This window comes from Homarus americanus, unplaced genomic scaffold (assembly GCF_018991925.1).
Source record: "Homarus americanus isolate GMGI-L3 unplaced genomic scaffold, GMGI_Hamer_2.0 scaffold41366, whole genome shotgun sequence".
NCBI lineage: Eukaryota > Metazoa > Arthropoda > Malacostraca > Decapoda > Nephropidae > Homarus > Homarus americanus.
Window position 1 is genome coordinate 4,507,732 of NW_024723541.1, and position 17,500 is coordinate 4,525,231.

At 44.1% G+C, this 17,500-nt stretch overlaps 1 protein-coding gene across 2 annotated transcripts in view; it reads right to left on the reverse strand.

The window, feature by feature from the left end:
- Positions 1–17,500, reverse strand: part of LOC121863589 (neurotrimin-like) — a 22,825-nt gene that overhangs the window by 4,008 nt on the left and 1,317 nt on the right. Inside the window, exons 2-9 of one of the 2 annotated variants that reach the window (XM_042362313.1) lie at positions 15,958–16,100; positions 14,815–15,022; positions 14,413–14,571; positions 13,833–13,961; positions 13,291–13,428; positions 12,187–12,339; positions 10,996–11,085; positions 10,504–10,682 (exon numbers count right to left, since the gene is read on the reverse strand). In XM_042362313.1, the coding sequence (XP_042218247.1) occupies positions 10,513–10,682; positions 10,996–11,085; positions 12,187–12,339; positions 13,291–13,428; positions 13,833–13,961; positions 14,413–14,571; positions 14,815–15,022; positions 15,958–16,100 (1,190 nt within the window). In that variant the 3' untranslated portion in view covers positions 10,504–10,512. Of the gene's footprint in view, positions 1–10,207; positions 10,683–10,995; positions 11,086–12,186; positions 12,340–13,290; positions 13,429–13,832; positions 13,962–14,412; positions 14,572–14,814; positions 15,023–15,957; positions 16,101–17,500 lie in introns of those variants that run through there. The other variant, XM_042362312.1, reaches the window with a different exon arrangement.

The following is a 17,500-nucleotide window of genomic DNA, read 5'->3' on the forward strand; positions in this document are numbered from 1 at the left end:
TATCTGGGGTGGCTAATCTTCAGGTGATTCCTCTCATTAGTATATACCTGGAGGAAATCAACACATATACACAGCCTATGATTTATATGTATATACATTAGTGTGTATATAGCTATGATAGTCACGCACTGTTTGATTATTCCTGCTGGCGTCGACGAAGGAGGGAGTGTTGGAGGGTGTTGGGGGAGTGTTGGAGAGTGTTAGGGGAGTGTTGGAGGGGGGGCAGTGTGGTGGGGAGGGGAGGTGTGTTGGGGACTGGTTGTGTGGATCACCTTGATGGGGCACTGGGAGAGGGAAGGGTGGTGGGCAGGCTCCGTGGTGGGGGGAGGGAGGGGGAGGGGGTGTTGGCAGTCTCCTGTGGTGGAGGGAGGGGGGGAGGGGTGTTGGCAGGTCCCCGTGGTGGGGGAGGGAGGGGAGGGGTGCAGGTTCTGTGGTGGGGGAGGGAGGGGGGAGGGGTGTTGGCAGGTCTCCGTGGTGGTGGAGGAGGAGAGAGGATGTTGGCAGGTCTCCGTGGTGGTGGAGGGAGGGGGGGGGGTGCTGGCTGGTCTCCGTGGTGGTGGACTGGAGACCATGCAGAGTTATGGAGGCCCATTTGCTTAATGGTGAGGGGATGAGAGCTGGCTGCTGTGGCGCCCCCTGTGCGATGGTGGTGATGGTGGTGGTGGTAGTGGTGGTGATAGATTGTGGTAGTGGGTGATGGGTGGTGATAGATGATGGGTGCTGGTGGTGGTGGTGACAATGGTGGTAGTGGTTGTTGGGTGGGTGGTTGTGCGGGTGATAATGGTGATCATGGTGGTGGTAATGGTGGTGGTAGTGATGGTGGGTGATAGTAGGGTGGTAGATTGGTTGGTCGGTGATGGTTAGTGGTTGCGGGTTGTGGGTTGCTGGTGGTGTGGGTGGTAGGTGGGTGTGTGGGTGGGTGTGGGTGGTAGTGGGTGGGTGTCGGTGGTAGTGGGTGGGTTTGGGTTAGTGGTTGCTGGGTGGTAGTGGGTGGGTGTGGGTGGTAGTGGGTGGTTCCTTGCCATTCATTACTCTCCAATGTTGCGTGTTGTCCGTGTTCATTCAGGATGGTGAACTATCCATCTCTATACTATTGCCTGGTCAAGAGTTACTGCCCCTGATATCTCTGTTAGACACTGTTTTGGCCTTCTGTCTCAACTGTCTGTCTATTTCTTCTTCCTTCAACATAAACCAAAATAAGATAGAATGTTTATATACCCGTCCAAGAGCTCTAACCTGTCACCTGATACCTTAGGATAATTAATTCTTCACCTGACACCAAAAATCACCTTCTTGGGATAAATAATTATTAACCGAAAAGAAAAATACTCACAGGTAATTAATTAATCAGGACAGGTAAGACGAAGTTGTGGCACGGTAAGTGGACCCAAGTCAGCCCTTTTTTTTTAAGTCTGATTTTGTGGTCAGTTGCCAATAGTATTTTACGAGTATTGATCATGTTTTTTTTTTGGGGGGGTTACCTGAAGATTAGGCACCCTAGTATTATTTTACCTGATAAGTTGAATAATTTTATGTGACCTGGTGAGGAGGGGGGGTAGGGTAATGGTTTAGCTAGGGTAGGTAGAGAGAGAGAGAGAGAGAGAGAGAGAGAGAGAGAGAGAGAGAGAGTGATATCCCGACCCACAAGTGCCACAAACTATCACCCAGGTAATCCTCTTGCTCTGGGAACACCAAGCGCACCGTGACCGCCCTTGTTCTCCGTTACAAAGTTTTTCACGGGCATTCATCTTGTCAGTCCCCCAGCCAGCATTAGAGAGAGACATTCCAGATCCTAATGATATTCTCAAACCCTCGTACGTTAAATATTTTTCTACTAAGATGTGAAAAAATGCCTTTAATCTGCTCTTTAATCTATAGAAAGGAAATGATTAGTGTACGATAGAGAATTGGCTGCTCTAGTGTTTATATTGCAAAGCTTGTGGTTCTGGGGACTGGGAAGGGAGGATAATTAACTGGACGATTAGCAAGGGAGATTAATTAAGTAAACAATAATAAGGAAGAGTAATTTAGTGGTTCTCAGGAAGACACAAAAAAATTATTAGGGAATACATCAGCGACAAGAAGAAGCAATAAAAGAGAAGACAAGGAAAGCGGTTCTGGGGAAGACAAAAGTTGGGTCGGTATGAAGAATGCCCGCGCACCGAGGCTCCGTCGTTATCTCATCTCGTATTCATATAGTTAAGGGCAGCATCACTTATCCTCCTGCTAGCCACCACACCTCATCCTCAGAAACTCCTAAGATATTTGTGTTTTTTAATCCCTCAACAGAGAAACAAAAACGCATCGAGCTGTAAAATTCCGATAAAGGAGAATGACAAGAGTCACAAGACTAATCCCGGGCATTAGGAATCTTGAGTACAGAGACAGATTAAAGCATCTTAATTTGCACTCCCTCGAGAGACGTAGAGTGAGGGGCGACATGATCGAGGTGTATAAATGGAAGTCAGGGCAAAACAAAGGTGACATTACAAAGGTACTCAAACTTTCCAACCAGGAGCGAACTCGTAAAAATGGTTTTAAATTAGACAAAGTTAGATTTAGGCGCGAAATAGGTAAACATTGGTTTGGATGAGTGGAACAAGTTACCATATATTATCATTGACTCGAATACGCTGGATAGCTTCAAACATAGGTTGGGTGGATGTATCAACAATAGGAGCTGGGTGTAAATGGGACTGTCCAGTATGGGCCAATAGGCCCGCTGCAGTTTCCTCCATTCTTATGTATATAGGTGAGGTAAAGGAAATGTACTGTACGAATTTAGCCATTTATTACGAGTCCCTCCAGCCACCACGAGTCCCTCCAGCCACCACTAGTCCCTCCAACCACCACGAGTCCCTCCAGCCACCACGAGTCCCTCCAGCCACCACGAGTCCCTCCAGCCACCACGAGTCCCTCCAGCCACCACGAGTCCCTCCAGCCATCACGGAGTCCCTCCAACCACCACGAGTCCCTCCAGCCACCACGAGTCCTCCAGCCACCACGAGTCCCTCCAACCACCACGAGTCCCTCCAGCCACCACGAGAGTCCCTCCAACCGCCACGAGTCCCTCCAGCCACCACGAGTCCCTCCAGCCACCACGAGTCCCTCCAGCCACCACAGTCCTCCAGCCACCACGAGTCCCTCCAGCCACAGAGTCCCTCCAGCCAGCCATCACCCGGACTCTGGACAGATTATCGCCATTACCGTAACGAGTCGACTGTCTGAAGTATATTACGATACAACTCACCTCTATAAAGCTGACCATATGACATGACAACCTGACACCTGACACCACAGCCTGACACCTGACACCACACCCTGACTCCTGAAACGACACCCTGACACCTGACATGACATCCTGACACGACACCCCCTGACACCTGACACTACACCCTGACAAATGACACCACACCCTGACAAATGACACGACACCCTGACACTTGACACTACATCCTGACGACTGACACACACATCCTGACACCCTGATACCACGCCCTGACACCACACCCTGACAAATGACACGACACCCTGACACTTGACACTACATCCTGACGACTGACACAACATCCTGACACCCTGATACCACGCCCTGACACCACACCCTGACAAATGACACGACATCCTGACACCTGACACCACACCTTGACACCTGACACCACACCCTGACACCTGACACCACACCACTGCCTGATCCATTCTTCCCGTGTGATATGAACGTATGACATGACTAAATGACGTCACTGGGAATTGTCGAGTGAATGATATGAATGAATACTGTAACTACATAATGACGTGACATAATGACACATAATATGACACGGATTATGACACGACCATATCACACCTGTACACGACACCACTAGAAAATTGACACACGCAGGGAAATCTCTCTCTCTCTCTCTCTCTCTCTCTTTTTATCTCACTCTCTCTCTCTTTTGAAGGTCTCATTTGTCAGGTAATTTACTTTTGATGGTTGACCTTAAAAACGTTTGCCTTCACGACCACCAAAAGTCATTTATCACTAGACCAATATATCTCTAGCGGCGGCTCTTGAAAGGTTACACTCATTCACCTGTTCACCTGTTCACCTGTTCACCTGAATCTTAAGGCTAGACTATCAACACCAGAGTGAGCATTGGAGAGTGACTGAGGTTGGTGGGGGGAGGAGGTGGTAGGGCAGGAGGGGTGGGGTGGTAGTAGAGGAGGTGGCAAAGGGTGGTGGTGAAGGGGAGGGGCAGAGGGGGGAGGTGGTGGTGTACAAGGATATTGGGGTGTGGGTACAGTGTAGGAGGTAAGTAGTGGTATAGTGGGGGAGGGGTCAGGGGTTAGGTTAGGTTAGGTTAGGTTAGGTTAGGTTTCATTTGCCCTTCAGTGTGAGGCTTTATCTGTTATCTGTTATTTATTGTAGGAATATTTTTTTTATAGAATAACGTAAGTAAATACAAAAAAATATATATGATTTTAATCTCTCAGTGTGAGGTCTCTGTGTGTGTGTGTGTGTGTGTGTGTGTGTGTGTGTGTGTGTGTGTGTGTGTGTGTGTGTGTGTGTGTGTTGAGGATAAATGTATATATTCTTTCAGTGTTTTTTAAATAGTTCATTTTAGGTTGATATACACACAAACTCACTCTCATACAGTTACCTGATATTATACATGTAGTCTCTCTCTCTCTCTCTCTCTCTCTCTCTCTCTCTCTCTCTCTCACCTTTATCACTATTTGTGGGCCATTCCCCCCTCCTCCTCCTCTTCCTTCATTCTCCCCTGTATGGCCCAATAAATCTTCCGTTTATTTAATTTTTTTATTAATTTACTTTTTTTCTATCCTTTCAATCATTCTCACCCAAATACAGGAATAAGAGGACAATTAACGAAAGAATGAGGGAATAGGGAGATAAGTGTGATAAAGTGGGGATAAGGGAGGGAGAGGAGAGGGAGGGGAGATGGGGTGATGGAGGGTGAGGGTGGGAGGGATGAGGGAGGGAAAAGGGAGGAAGGGGAGATGGTGTTAATGGGTTCCAGTTCTAATAAGTTCCAGTTAATGAATTCCAGTTCTAATGGGCTCCAATTAATGGGTTCCAGTTGTAATGGGTCCCTGACCTAATGGATCCCTGTCCTAATGGAACCCTGTACCTGTTTATGTACCTGTATTTTCACGACTATATATTAATAAATCATTTCAATTTCCTCCACAGGTAACGTCCTCTCTCTCTCTCTCTCATTACCCGCGCTAAAAAGAATAAAAAAATAGAAAATATAAGTGAAGCAGAACAGAGCCGAGTCATAGTGTGTCAAGTGTTCCGTGGGCGAGAGGGGGGAGGACCACTCACCCCCGTTTTTTCCTGATCATGGGCCACAAATTTATTATGGCAGTGAAAAATTGGGCCTAAAATCTGCCGGGATTTTCTACGGCCGTATAAATGTGCCGGTTGAATTAAATATCTGAAATTTATCACCATTTCCTCTCTCCACACACACACACACACACACACACACACACACACACACACACACACACACACACACACACACACACACACACACACACACACACATACACACACACACACACACACACACACACACACACACATACACACTAGTAACACAGGAACAATTTGTAATATTATTTTGTGTTTATTTATTTTTGTATTATTATTCTAGTGCCAAAATTACACAGCTGGTGTGTGTGTGTGTGTGTGTGTGTGTGTGTGTAAAAAAAAAATTAAGTTTTCCAAATTAGTTTAATATAATCTTCAGAGAATGGAAATTTTTACATGAGCAAATGTGTCCGAGGGAGGAGGAGGAGGAAGGAGGAAAGAGGAGAGGAGTAATAGGAAGAAGGAGAGGTGGAAGAGGAGTAGGAGTAGGTGATGGGATTATACTTATACACACACACACACACACACACACACACACACACACACACACACACACACACACACACACACACACACACACACACACACACACACACACACACACACACACACACACACACACACAGAAACACCATAACAACACACTAGAACAATGGAGAACAGACAGACCAACAGACAGACAGACCAACAGACAGACAGACAACAGACAGACAGACCAACAGACAGACCAACAGACCAACAGACCAGACAGACAACAGACAACAGACAACAGACAGACCAACAGACAGACCAGACAGACAGACAGACAGACCAACAGACAGACAGACCAACAGACAGACCAATAGACCAACAGACAGACCAGACAGACAGACCAACAGACCAACAGACAGACAGACCAACAGACAGACAGACAGACCAATAGACAACAACAGACGCAGCAGACCAACAGACAGACCAACAGACAGACAGACCAACAGACAGACAGACCAACAGACAGACAGACCAACAGACAGACAGACAACAGACAGACCAACAGACAGACAGACCAACAGACAGACCAGACAGACAACAACAGACAGACAGACAACAGACCAAGACCCAGACCAACAGGACAGACCAAACAGATAGACAGACCAACAGACAGACAGACCAACAGACAGACCAACAGACAGACAGACCAACAGACAGACAGACCAACAGACAGACAGACCAACAGACAGACAGACCAACAGACAGACAGACCAACAGCACGGACACCTCATCACCACCAGTCGTCGCTGACATACACCGGCGTGTAGTCCTCTCCCTCCACTGCCCCGGATAGATTCACTTGTTGATAAAACTAATTAATGTCGTGAGGTGTCGGGGTAGTGAGGCGGGTAACTGTCCGGAATCTGTATTTAACAGCCGGAGCGGACGATAACAGCGATGATGGGGGGTGGGGGGTGCTGTTCTACCTAGTGTCGTGTTAACAGCAGCAGCATCATCGTGTGTGTGTGTGTGTGTGTGTGTGTGTGTGTTGCTCTCTGCCTTTGACATGTATACATCTTCCACGTCAATTAATGCCTTAAATCACATCCTCTAGGTGTTAACTATAGGCAAGGTTAGGTTAGGGTAGCTGAGGTTACGTTAGGTTAGATTAGGTTAGGGTAGCTGAGGTTACGTTAGGTTAAATTAGGTTAGGGTAGCTGAGGTTACGTTAGGTTAGATTAGGTTAGGGTAGCTGAGGTTACGTTAGGTTAGATTAGGTTAGGGTAGCTGAGGTTAAGTTAGGTTAGCTTATGTTATGATATGTTAATTTATATTATGTTAAGTTATGTTATGTTATGTTATGTTATGTTATGTTATGTTATGTTATGTTATGTTATGTTATCTGAGTACTTTCGTCTCTCCTGCAGGAATCAGTACCACATGAATACCTTAGAGTCAATAATTGGAGAGACGGAGTCAGTAAAGGTCCAACTCCTTGACTTTTAATTATGTTACAAATTGATTTACCTCTTTTTCTGTGAGAGAATGTCATACCTGATATTGGTGGGGCTCGTTCACCTGGTTGTTGTTGTGACTCTTGTTATTGGTGTTGTTGTTGTTGTTGTTGTTGCTGTTGTTGTTAGTGTTGTTGTTATTGTTATTATTGTTGTTGTTGTTGATGTTGTTGTTGTTGTTATTATTACTGGTCGTGATATTGTTTTCTTCTTATTATTATTCAGCTTATTATTATTATTGTTGTTGTTGTTATTTCCGTATTATTATTATTATTATTATTATTATTATTATTATTATTATTATTATTATTATTATTATTATTATTATTATTATCACCATCACATCCGTTTATTTAAAGTTAATGAGGTGATCCAGTAACACGGCACACCTGACCAATTTATGCCTCGACAAACTATACCAAAATTTCGCTCCAAAAGTACACCTTGTTACGGAATGTTGTTAAGAGGCATATTTTAACTCGGTAGGTATCGTTCTCATCATTCTCACTCAGGTAGATAACATTGACACTTCTGCTTGACTGTATAGCAGATAACCTAACCTAACCAGTGTGTGTGTGTGTGTGTGTGTGTGTGTGTGTGTGTGTGTGTGTGTGTGTGTGTGTGTGTGTGTGTGTCACGCCCCCAACCGGACTTACACACATCATGTAATTTAAATATCATTATACATTCATTAGTGACCGTAATAAAATCTGACTCACTTTGCACTCACTAATTTGAGTTATATATAAAAAAAAATCTCTGGCTGTTACTAATAAAAAAAATATATATTGGAGTATAAAATATATATAAATTAGCATATCTAGAAATAAAATAATAGTGAATTATATATCTTTTATATTATATACAATTACACATATAATTATCTCACTAATATAAAATGATCTTCCATGCACGAATAATAACAATAATAATGCTGTAATAGTAATAAGGATAATAATAATAATATATAATGATAATAATGACAATGATTACAATGAGAGTAACTTTTCAGGGAGGTAGTAAACACATATATACTTTTATACATAGAACAGAGGGAATAAATTGATGTTAGTGGGAGAGTAAAAAATAACCTTTCCTACCTTTCCTCACCTCCCTCTCACTCCCACCCCCCCTCCCCCCCCCCACCCCCTTCCCTCGTCTCCTTTGACCCACCCAGGACCTATCTTTGTGATGTTACCTTGGGATGATGATGTAACCCTTTCAACGAGTAGATGACGTGTGTGTGTGTGTGTGTGTGTGTGTGTGTGTGTTCCATTGAGTTTATTGATGACTCAGATGTCTTCACACACCATACACTGACATCAACACAACCTCATCAATACAACAACAAGAGAATGAAAAAAAAATACTCTTGTCTCTTGTTTTAGTTACTTGATTACCTATTCTTACTATCTTAAATTCTCCCATTGTCAAGTAACAGTAACAAAGGTCATTTTATATTTCTTGTTACTTATTGTTATATAAAGATAGTTTTTGGATGTAGTAATCATAATATTGAACTGAGTAACAGGATCATTGCAGATATTTACGTGTTACATATACGAGTCACGATTCTCAAACATATTATACATGCTGAGGAAAATACTTCATAACTATAGTCACTGTGTAGTTCATTCTCCATCTTGATTAAAAATATGTGTTTTAGCTTAAGGAATCAAGTAATTTTGGTATTTCACATTATGAGGCTTAATTCAACGTGTAGGAATCTTTGAGAATCGAACCCTTTGATTCTTTAATTAATAAGAATCATACAAAGGATAGGTATGTACACTCGCTACCACTTCTACCTGGTACAATACCTGGTGCATTTTATGAGATGTGGCAACACTGTGGAGAGAATGTTTACCTGGGAACCTTAATTTGGTTACTATTGTGAGGTTCCTTAGGGGTCATTTCTGGAGAGTTTTAATACCATGTAAACAAACACAGCATTGCCACATCTCATAAATCGCACCAGTTACTGTACCAGGTGTAAGTGGAGGCGACTATACATACATCATCTGAATACTCGTCGAGGCTCCTATCATTAACACCTATGTACACAGAACACACTGAGGTATACATTGTGTAAGTTTCATACAGTGTGATTTACATACACATGGACACTATAAAGTACCTATTTAATTAAGCAATAATATAAACTGTGGCAAAATATGATACAAATTTAGTGGTTTAATGATAAAAATAAAATATACAGTTAAGTAGACACTATATGAGGTTATATAATTTACATACTATAGAACATAGATACAACACAAATTCTATAGTTATAATATATAAAAAAAAATATATGACTGTAAATTATTGATCTAAAAATGATTTATATTACGAACTAAAGGCGAGATTTATATGATGTAGGTATAATTTATATAGTGGATGTCTGCTTAATGTAGCGACGCCTGCTTAATGTAGCGACGCCTGCTTAATGTAGCGACGCCTGCTTAATGTAGCGACACCTGCTTAATACATTTATTTTAACAGAAACTTGCTAATGAATAAAGTTTTGAATTTCTTTTACGTAAATTAGATTCCTCTCTCTCTTTTTTTTTCATGTATTTTTAGTCTTAGTGAAGCATTAGGTTAGGTTAGGTTAGATTAGGTTAGTATTAGGTTAGGTTAGGTTAGATTAGGTTAGGTTAGGTTAGATTAGGTTAGTATTAGGTTAGGTTAGGTTAGCATTAGGTTAGGTTAGGTTAGATTAGGTTAGGTTAGGTTAGATTAGGTTAGTATTAGGTTAGATTAGGTTAGTATTAGGTTAGATTAGGTTAGATTAGGTTAGGTTAGGTTAGGTTAGATTAGGTTAGTATTAGGTTAGATTAGGTTAGTATTAGGTTAGTATTAGGTTAGCATTAGGTTAGGTTAGGTTAGTTTACGGTGGTTAATCATCAGATGAAAATGAACTGGGGTGGCTAATTTTCAGGTGATCCCAATTATGTATTAGACCATGAAGCAGACACGAGATACATGAAGCAGACACGAGATACATGAAGCAGACACGAGATACATGAAGCAGACACGAGATACATGAAGCAGACACGAGATACATGAAGCAGACACGAGATACATGAAGCAGACACGAGATATGTATAGTTTATATCGATTTATATAGTTGCTGACCTATACACACTAGAGGTACAGTTGGGCCACCACGAGTAGAAGAACCAGACAATAGTGGTCCATTAAGGTAGTTGTGGTGCTGGAACGGGCTGCACTGTCCCGACCCACTGGACCAAGGTGATGGACCGCCGCATGACCGCTCTGGTGATTCTCTAGGTTGTCATGGCCCGCCGGCGTAACTAGATGGGTGGGGGGGTGGGGGTGGACCGATCATTATTTTGGCTGATAAGAATATATACGTACATACATTCACGCACATGCACTCATACATACACACGGACGCGCTCTCTCTCTCTCTCTCTCTCTCTCTCTCTCTCTCTCTATCACAGTTAAAGACACAACGCTAACATCATATATTTATGTTTTGTTAATGTTAAAAAAATAGGAAAATGTTTACTGAAATATAAGCTTAAAGTATTTGATCTTACCCACGCAAGCAGACGGAGCGAGAGAGAGAGAGAGAGAGAGAGAGAGAGAGAGCATATGACTCACCTTCTATCTCGCTCGATTTCTCACGATGTAACTGCTTACTAAGGTCGTTCATGCCCTTAGTTTGCGTAGGATTTTCCATCATCTTACGACCTGAAGAAGAAGAAAAAAAAATCGTAAAAAAAAATCAGTTACCGGCGACCGTCCAAGATGGCCTCAACACCTGAGAAACAAAAGAGCATCATAATTCCCTAAAATACTGACGAAAAACACTGATTATCGAACTCATCCAAGATTATATTGTGTTTTATCCATACACCAAGTTTCATGGCTGTATCTCTGTGTTTGTTTAAGTTATCACGCGGACAAGATAAACAGACAGACGGAAGCCAGGGTGGAAGTAAATAATAATCCGTCTTATGTCGAGTTTATTATTTTCATATCTAATATTTCCTCTTCACTTTTTTTTCCTGTAAATGAACTATTTCAACAGATAATATCCCTCTCATGTTTACTTAGGTTCCATTAAAAATACTGGCAGTGCATTTTTAGTGTCGTTGTTGTTGAGGGGAAAAAATAAATAAGCTTACACACACACACACACACACGGACACGTATATTACACACACACACACACAGTAGCCCCGTACACGTCCACTGGGAGAGCTCTACAGACGGTCTATGTTATGAATAGCACACAGTAGACAGCGCCATTAAGTGAAGCCTATCCCTCAGTACCTATTGTGGCGTAGCTGAAGGTGTATTTGTCTCACAGTCCCACAGTATCCAGGGTTCGTTACCCCCTAATGGTTCGTAGGTAAATTTTCGACTTAGTAACTATTGGTATCAGCAATACTGTACGTTAAGTTAGATTTTTTTTGTTAAGTGGAATTTTCTTTGTAATTGGAGATAGTTAAAAATTTTCGATTGTAATATAAAAAATATAGAAATTATGTATGTATGTATGTATGTATGTATGTTATAGCACAACTTTCCTTCTCTTGTCACCCGTCGATAAATCGTCTCGAGACAGACTTGGGCCCTCGTCTTCATATTTCATGTCGCTAATTCGTTTATCCAGATCAACACACACACACACACACACACACACACACACACACACACACACACACACACACACACACACACACACGTCGAAGAGTTCCCGTAGATACAAATAATAATGTGAAGAAGAAAAACAACAACAACAACAACAATAACAATAACAATAACAATAACAATAACCAAGCTCACCATAAACTCGTATTGCTCCGTCAGTTTCACCCAGCGAGTTCTTAGCCACACAACGATAGCCGCCAAAATCCTGAGGTCGGAGATGACGAATCGTGAGAGTCATGTAAACTTTGTATTGGCTCTTCTCTGTGACCACCGGCTCGTATCCTGACCCTGTGGAAAGAGAGGTATAGAGGGTAGTTGTACAAGGTGGGTGGCTGTGTCCTTCACTGTTTTGATTTTGTGTGTGTGTGTGTGTGTGTGTGTGTGTGTGTGTGTGTTTCTAGTCTCTTCCCGTTAAACTATATCTCATCCACGTCCTCCCGGTTCTCTCTAGTGTCTTCCCGTTAAGTTGTATGTCCTCCTCCTCCTCCTCCTCTTTCTCCTCCTCCTCCTCTTCCTCTTCCTCGTCCTCCTCCACTTCCCACTCCCCTTCCTCCTCCTCCTCCCCCTCCCCCCCCCTCTTCCTCTCGTCTTGCTCTCATCACGTCTCATCCATAAGTGATCTTCCACCAGCCTTCCACATCACCAATCACAGTCACTTATGTGTTATCAGCCTGGGAGGGGGGTGGGAGGGGACTTGGGTCTCCTGCCTCGCTAATAATTCTCTCACCTAACGTTGTTTACATCGAGTTACACAGAGATGGCCAAAATGAGATCAAAGTATAGAGACGACTGGGCGGGCTTCTCGACACCTCTTATAAAGGATCGTGTCGATAATGACGAATTTAATCCCCTTGATATAGGATCTAGTTCTCTGGGGGTGAAAGGTTAAGAGGAATTTGATGTCGTTATTACGTATTAAAAGCATTTCAGGTCATTAACGTGTGTGCTAATTAGTTGTTATGGAGTAGTTAGGGAGAGTGTAATGACCTTAAGTCCCCTCCCCTGTAGGTATATTTTAATTAGGAGGATAATTTTATGAATGGTGGAAAAAAATCGTAAATTCTCGACATTAAAAAAAAGTTTGTATTTATCATTTTTAGGTAATTTTACACTATTAAAGGTGGAATTTGTTAGTACTTTTGTATTTGTCTTCATCTACGTTTAGTACACTTATTTACCACGATTATGATACTATTGGAGTTAGGTCAGGTCAGGTCAGGTCTCGTTTAGCACACTCACCTGCCACGATCATGTCACCATTGGGGTTAGTCCAATAGTTGATGCTCTTAGGGAAGGCTTCGGTGTGGCACTCAATGGTCAGCTCCTGGTTCGGGTAGGCACCTTCCAACTGCTGAGGCACCCAGACCATCGGGGGAACTGTCAACACGACCCAAAACTAAACAACATGGAAAGATATCTCAAGTTTGTGTATTAGAAATCAACAAAAAAAAAACGAGTATTATGATTTTTTTTTCTTGACGAGGGAGGAAAAAATTTACATGTCTTTTAACTTGTTTAGAAAAAAAATGGAATCTAAAAAAGTGTTTGGTTTTTATTTCTTTCATTTTGTTTACTTGTTTCTTTTTTTCTCTCTTTCTTTCTCTCTCTCAGTTGCTCATTGTATGTAAAATATTATGTTTCATTTTATATATTGTTGTACTTTCTCACTCTTTCAATCATTCTATCTGTCTGTTTTCTCTCTTGCTGTCATTGATGGAGGGAGAAACACCACTGTCTGTCTGTCTGTCTGTCTGTCTGTCTCTCTCTTTCTCAACACTCACACTGGACCGTCAGGTGGGTCCTCTTGCTGATGGAGGGAGGAACACCATTGTGGGCGATACACAGGTAGGAGCCCATCTGTAACCTCGACACCTTCTTCATTACCAGTGTGTCCCCTTCCACCTCCCGCACTGCTCACGCCCACGTCAGTAGGAGCCATCACGCCCACGTCAGCAGGGGCCATCACACCAGCAGCAGGGAAGCACCACGAGCACACCAGTAGGGAGCCACCACATCCACACCAGCAGAAGTCATCATGCCAACGTCAGCAGGAACCATCAGGAGCCATCACACCAGCAGGAGCCATCATGCCCATCATCATCCCAGAGGTCGTCGTCAGCACCATCATGGTAAAGATAAGGTAGACGAGTTTACACGGATGAACAGTTACCGTGAAAGGTGATTTAACCTAACCTAACCTAACCTCTATCCTTTCCCCTCCCGATCTCTCTTGTCCCTATCCTCTCTCCTCCTTTCCTGCATGTCTTCTCTTTTCTCCCGTCCGTCTCTTCTCTCTTCCCATCCCTTCCTCTCTCCTCCCATCCCTTCCTCTCTCCTCCCGTCCTCACTTCTCGCACTCACCCGTGTTGTCCTCGTCCAGAATGATGTCCTGGTTGTCCTCCCGCCGCCAGAGGACACCAGGAGTCGGGTGACCTCTGGCCCGGCAGGTGAGGGTCACATCCTCCCCCTCCCGGATGGTCAGGTCACCCGAGGATTCCCGGTCGATGATGTCCGGAGGTACTGTGGGGGAGGAGAGCGTGAAGAGGGATGATGGAGAACCTGAAGAAGAAGAGGAAGAAGAAGAAGAAGAAGAAGAAGAAGAAGAAGAATGTAGGAGAGCGTGAAGAATAATGATGATGATCTAAGTAGAACGTGAAGAAGAATGATGCTACAGATGGGGGATGAACGTGAAGAGGGATGATGTGGGAAGATGTGGTAGCCCTAACTCACCCCAAACACCCCTGAAAATAGCCCCAGACTCACCCACGACATCCAAATAAGCCTGGCGGTTCAACATTGGGTCGGTATTAACTTGACACATGTACCAGCCTCTGTCCTTCTCTCTCACGTTGCTCAGGTAGAGATGCCAGGTGCGTCCGTCATTATGAAGGAGAGATATTCTAGGATTCCTGGTGATCATCTGATTGTGGATGGTTAGTACCGTCTGTGTGTCCACCTGTACCCACGCTACCTGTGGATAGATGGATGGGGGGGGGGTAGTTTGTTACGTTGCAAGTCACATGTGGATAGGTGGGGGTTTGTTTGTTTGTTATTCACGTGTATTTGCCAGAGTTAAGGGATAGAATGACCACACAAACACACAATAATTCTTGATAGACAGACAGACAGACAGACAGACAGACAGAGCCCAAGATGTAAAAAAAAAACTATCACCATTTCAACAAACTATGGTAACCAATTGAGTCTGGGGTTAACAGGTAGTTAGTGAAGGAAGATAATAATGCTATACCACTGCCTGCCCCCCCCAGCCTCCATCTAGCCCTCTCAGCCCCCCTCCCCAGCCCTTGCAGCCCCCTTTGTTGATAAATTAGTCATGCAACACTCTCTGCAACTTGCACAAACTTGCACTCAACTCTCTCACGTGAGCCACACACAATAGCAAGCTGCATCACCACTGCACGATTCATCTACCAGGTGCTACCAGGTATCGAACAGGTGTGAATAGATAGTGACTTAATGCTCTTATAGACTACCAGGTGCTACCAGGTATTGAACAGGTGTGAACAGATAGTGACTTAATGCTCTTATAGACTACCAGGTGCTACCAGGTATTGAACAGGTGTGAACAGATAGTGACTTAATGCTCTTATAGACTACCAGGTGTTAATTAGATAGTCACCTGATGCTCCTATAGACCACCACGTAATTACCAGGTGCTACCAGGTATCGATCAGGTGTAGGAATGGTTTAACCCCTTGTGTACGGGGGTTTCTCTCTGCTGAATAAGATATTAATGTGGCGTCCCTGTTGTGAAGGGGTTAAGACTGACCCTTGATGTTTAAGACCTGAAGCCTGAGTGTAAGACTGACCTCGAAGTTTAAAGACTGACCCTCGAAGTTTAAAGACTGACCCTTGAAGTATAAAGACTGAAGTTTGGAGACTGACCTTGAAGTTCTGAAGGTTCTCAACGGTGCAGGGCAAGACAGTGTCACGCCCAAGAGGTACTGTGACGTTGTGTAGCTCCCCGACGAACCTGGGCAGTCCTCTTCCTCCTCCTCCTCCTCCTTCAGCCACCTCCTCGCTCCTCACTGTGAAAGGAGAATGTCGGACGGTTAGTAAATAGAGAGAGAGAGAGAGAGAGAGAGAGAGAGAGAGAGAGAGAGAGAGAGAGAGAGAGAGAGAGAGTCACCAGAAGGCTCGATAAATCATCCAGGAAGCTTAAAAGTCATCCAAGAAGCTCTACAAGTCATCCAGAAAGCTTTATAAGTCATCCAGGAGTCGGGACCATAAGCATGTGTCTGGGAATGTTGACCCCCGACTACTGACTGACTGACTGGATGGGTTACGTCAGCGGGAGAGTGATGGTCGTGGTAGAGGCGACAACATGGGTGGATCACAACAGCGGGAGAGTGATGGTCGTGGTAGAGGTGACAACATGGGTGGATCACGTCAGGGGGAGAGTGATGGTCGTGGTAGAGGTGACAACATGGGTGGATCACGTCAGGGGGAGAGTGATGGTCGTGGTAGAGGTGACAACATGGGTGGATCGTCAGGGGAGAGTGATGGTCGTGGTAAGTGACATATGGGTGGATCACGGTGATGGTCAAGCAGTAGAGGTGACAACGTAGATTATGGATCACGTCAGGGGAGAGTGATGGTCGTGGTAGAGGTGACAACATGGGTGGATCACGTCAGGGGGAGAGTGATGGTCGTGGTAGAGGTGACAACAATAGGGTGGGATGTCCCTCTCCTTCCCTCCTAAGCCTCACTTGATCCCTCTCTCCTTCCCTCTCCTCTTTCTCCTCTCCCTGAAATCTGTAAGGGAGAGGGGGGAAGGGGGGGAGAAGGGAAGAAGGAGGAGAAGGAGGGAAGAGGGAAGGGAGGAAAGGAGGAGGAGGAGAAGAGGGAAGGGGGAAGGAGGAGGAGGAGAAGAAGGGAAGGGGGAACGGTGAGTGCGGGAGGAGGAGGAAGGGGGGAACACACACCACCTATGGGAACGTGAGGACATAAACACAGACAGACAGATAAACAGACAGAGGGACAGAGGGTATATATAGACAGAGAAAGACAGAGGAAGGAGAGTGACAGACAAACAGACAGACAGACAGACAGGCAAACAGACACAGATAGACAGACAGACAGACACAGATAGACAGACAGACAGAAACAGACAGACAGACACACACACAGACAGACAGACAGACAGACAGACACACAGACAGAGAGAGAGACAGACAGACAGACAGAGACAGAAACTGACAGACATTCAGATATTCAGACAGACAGAGAGGGACAGAGACAGAAACAGACCGAAACAGATATTCAGACATTAAGACATTTAGACAGATAGACAGACAGACAGACACATTTTCTCCTCACTAAGACTACAGAACTGGTAATCAAGTCTCACAATACGACAGCGTGAGGGCAGGAGACTCAAGTGTGGGGACTTCATTAAGGCCTGTTCAATCCTATCGGCCAGCTCTTC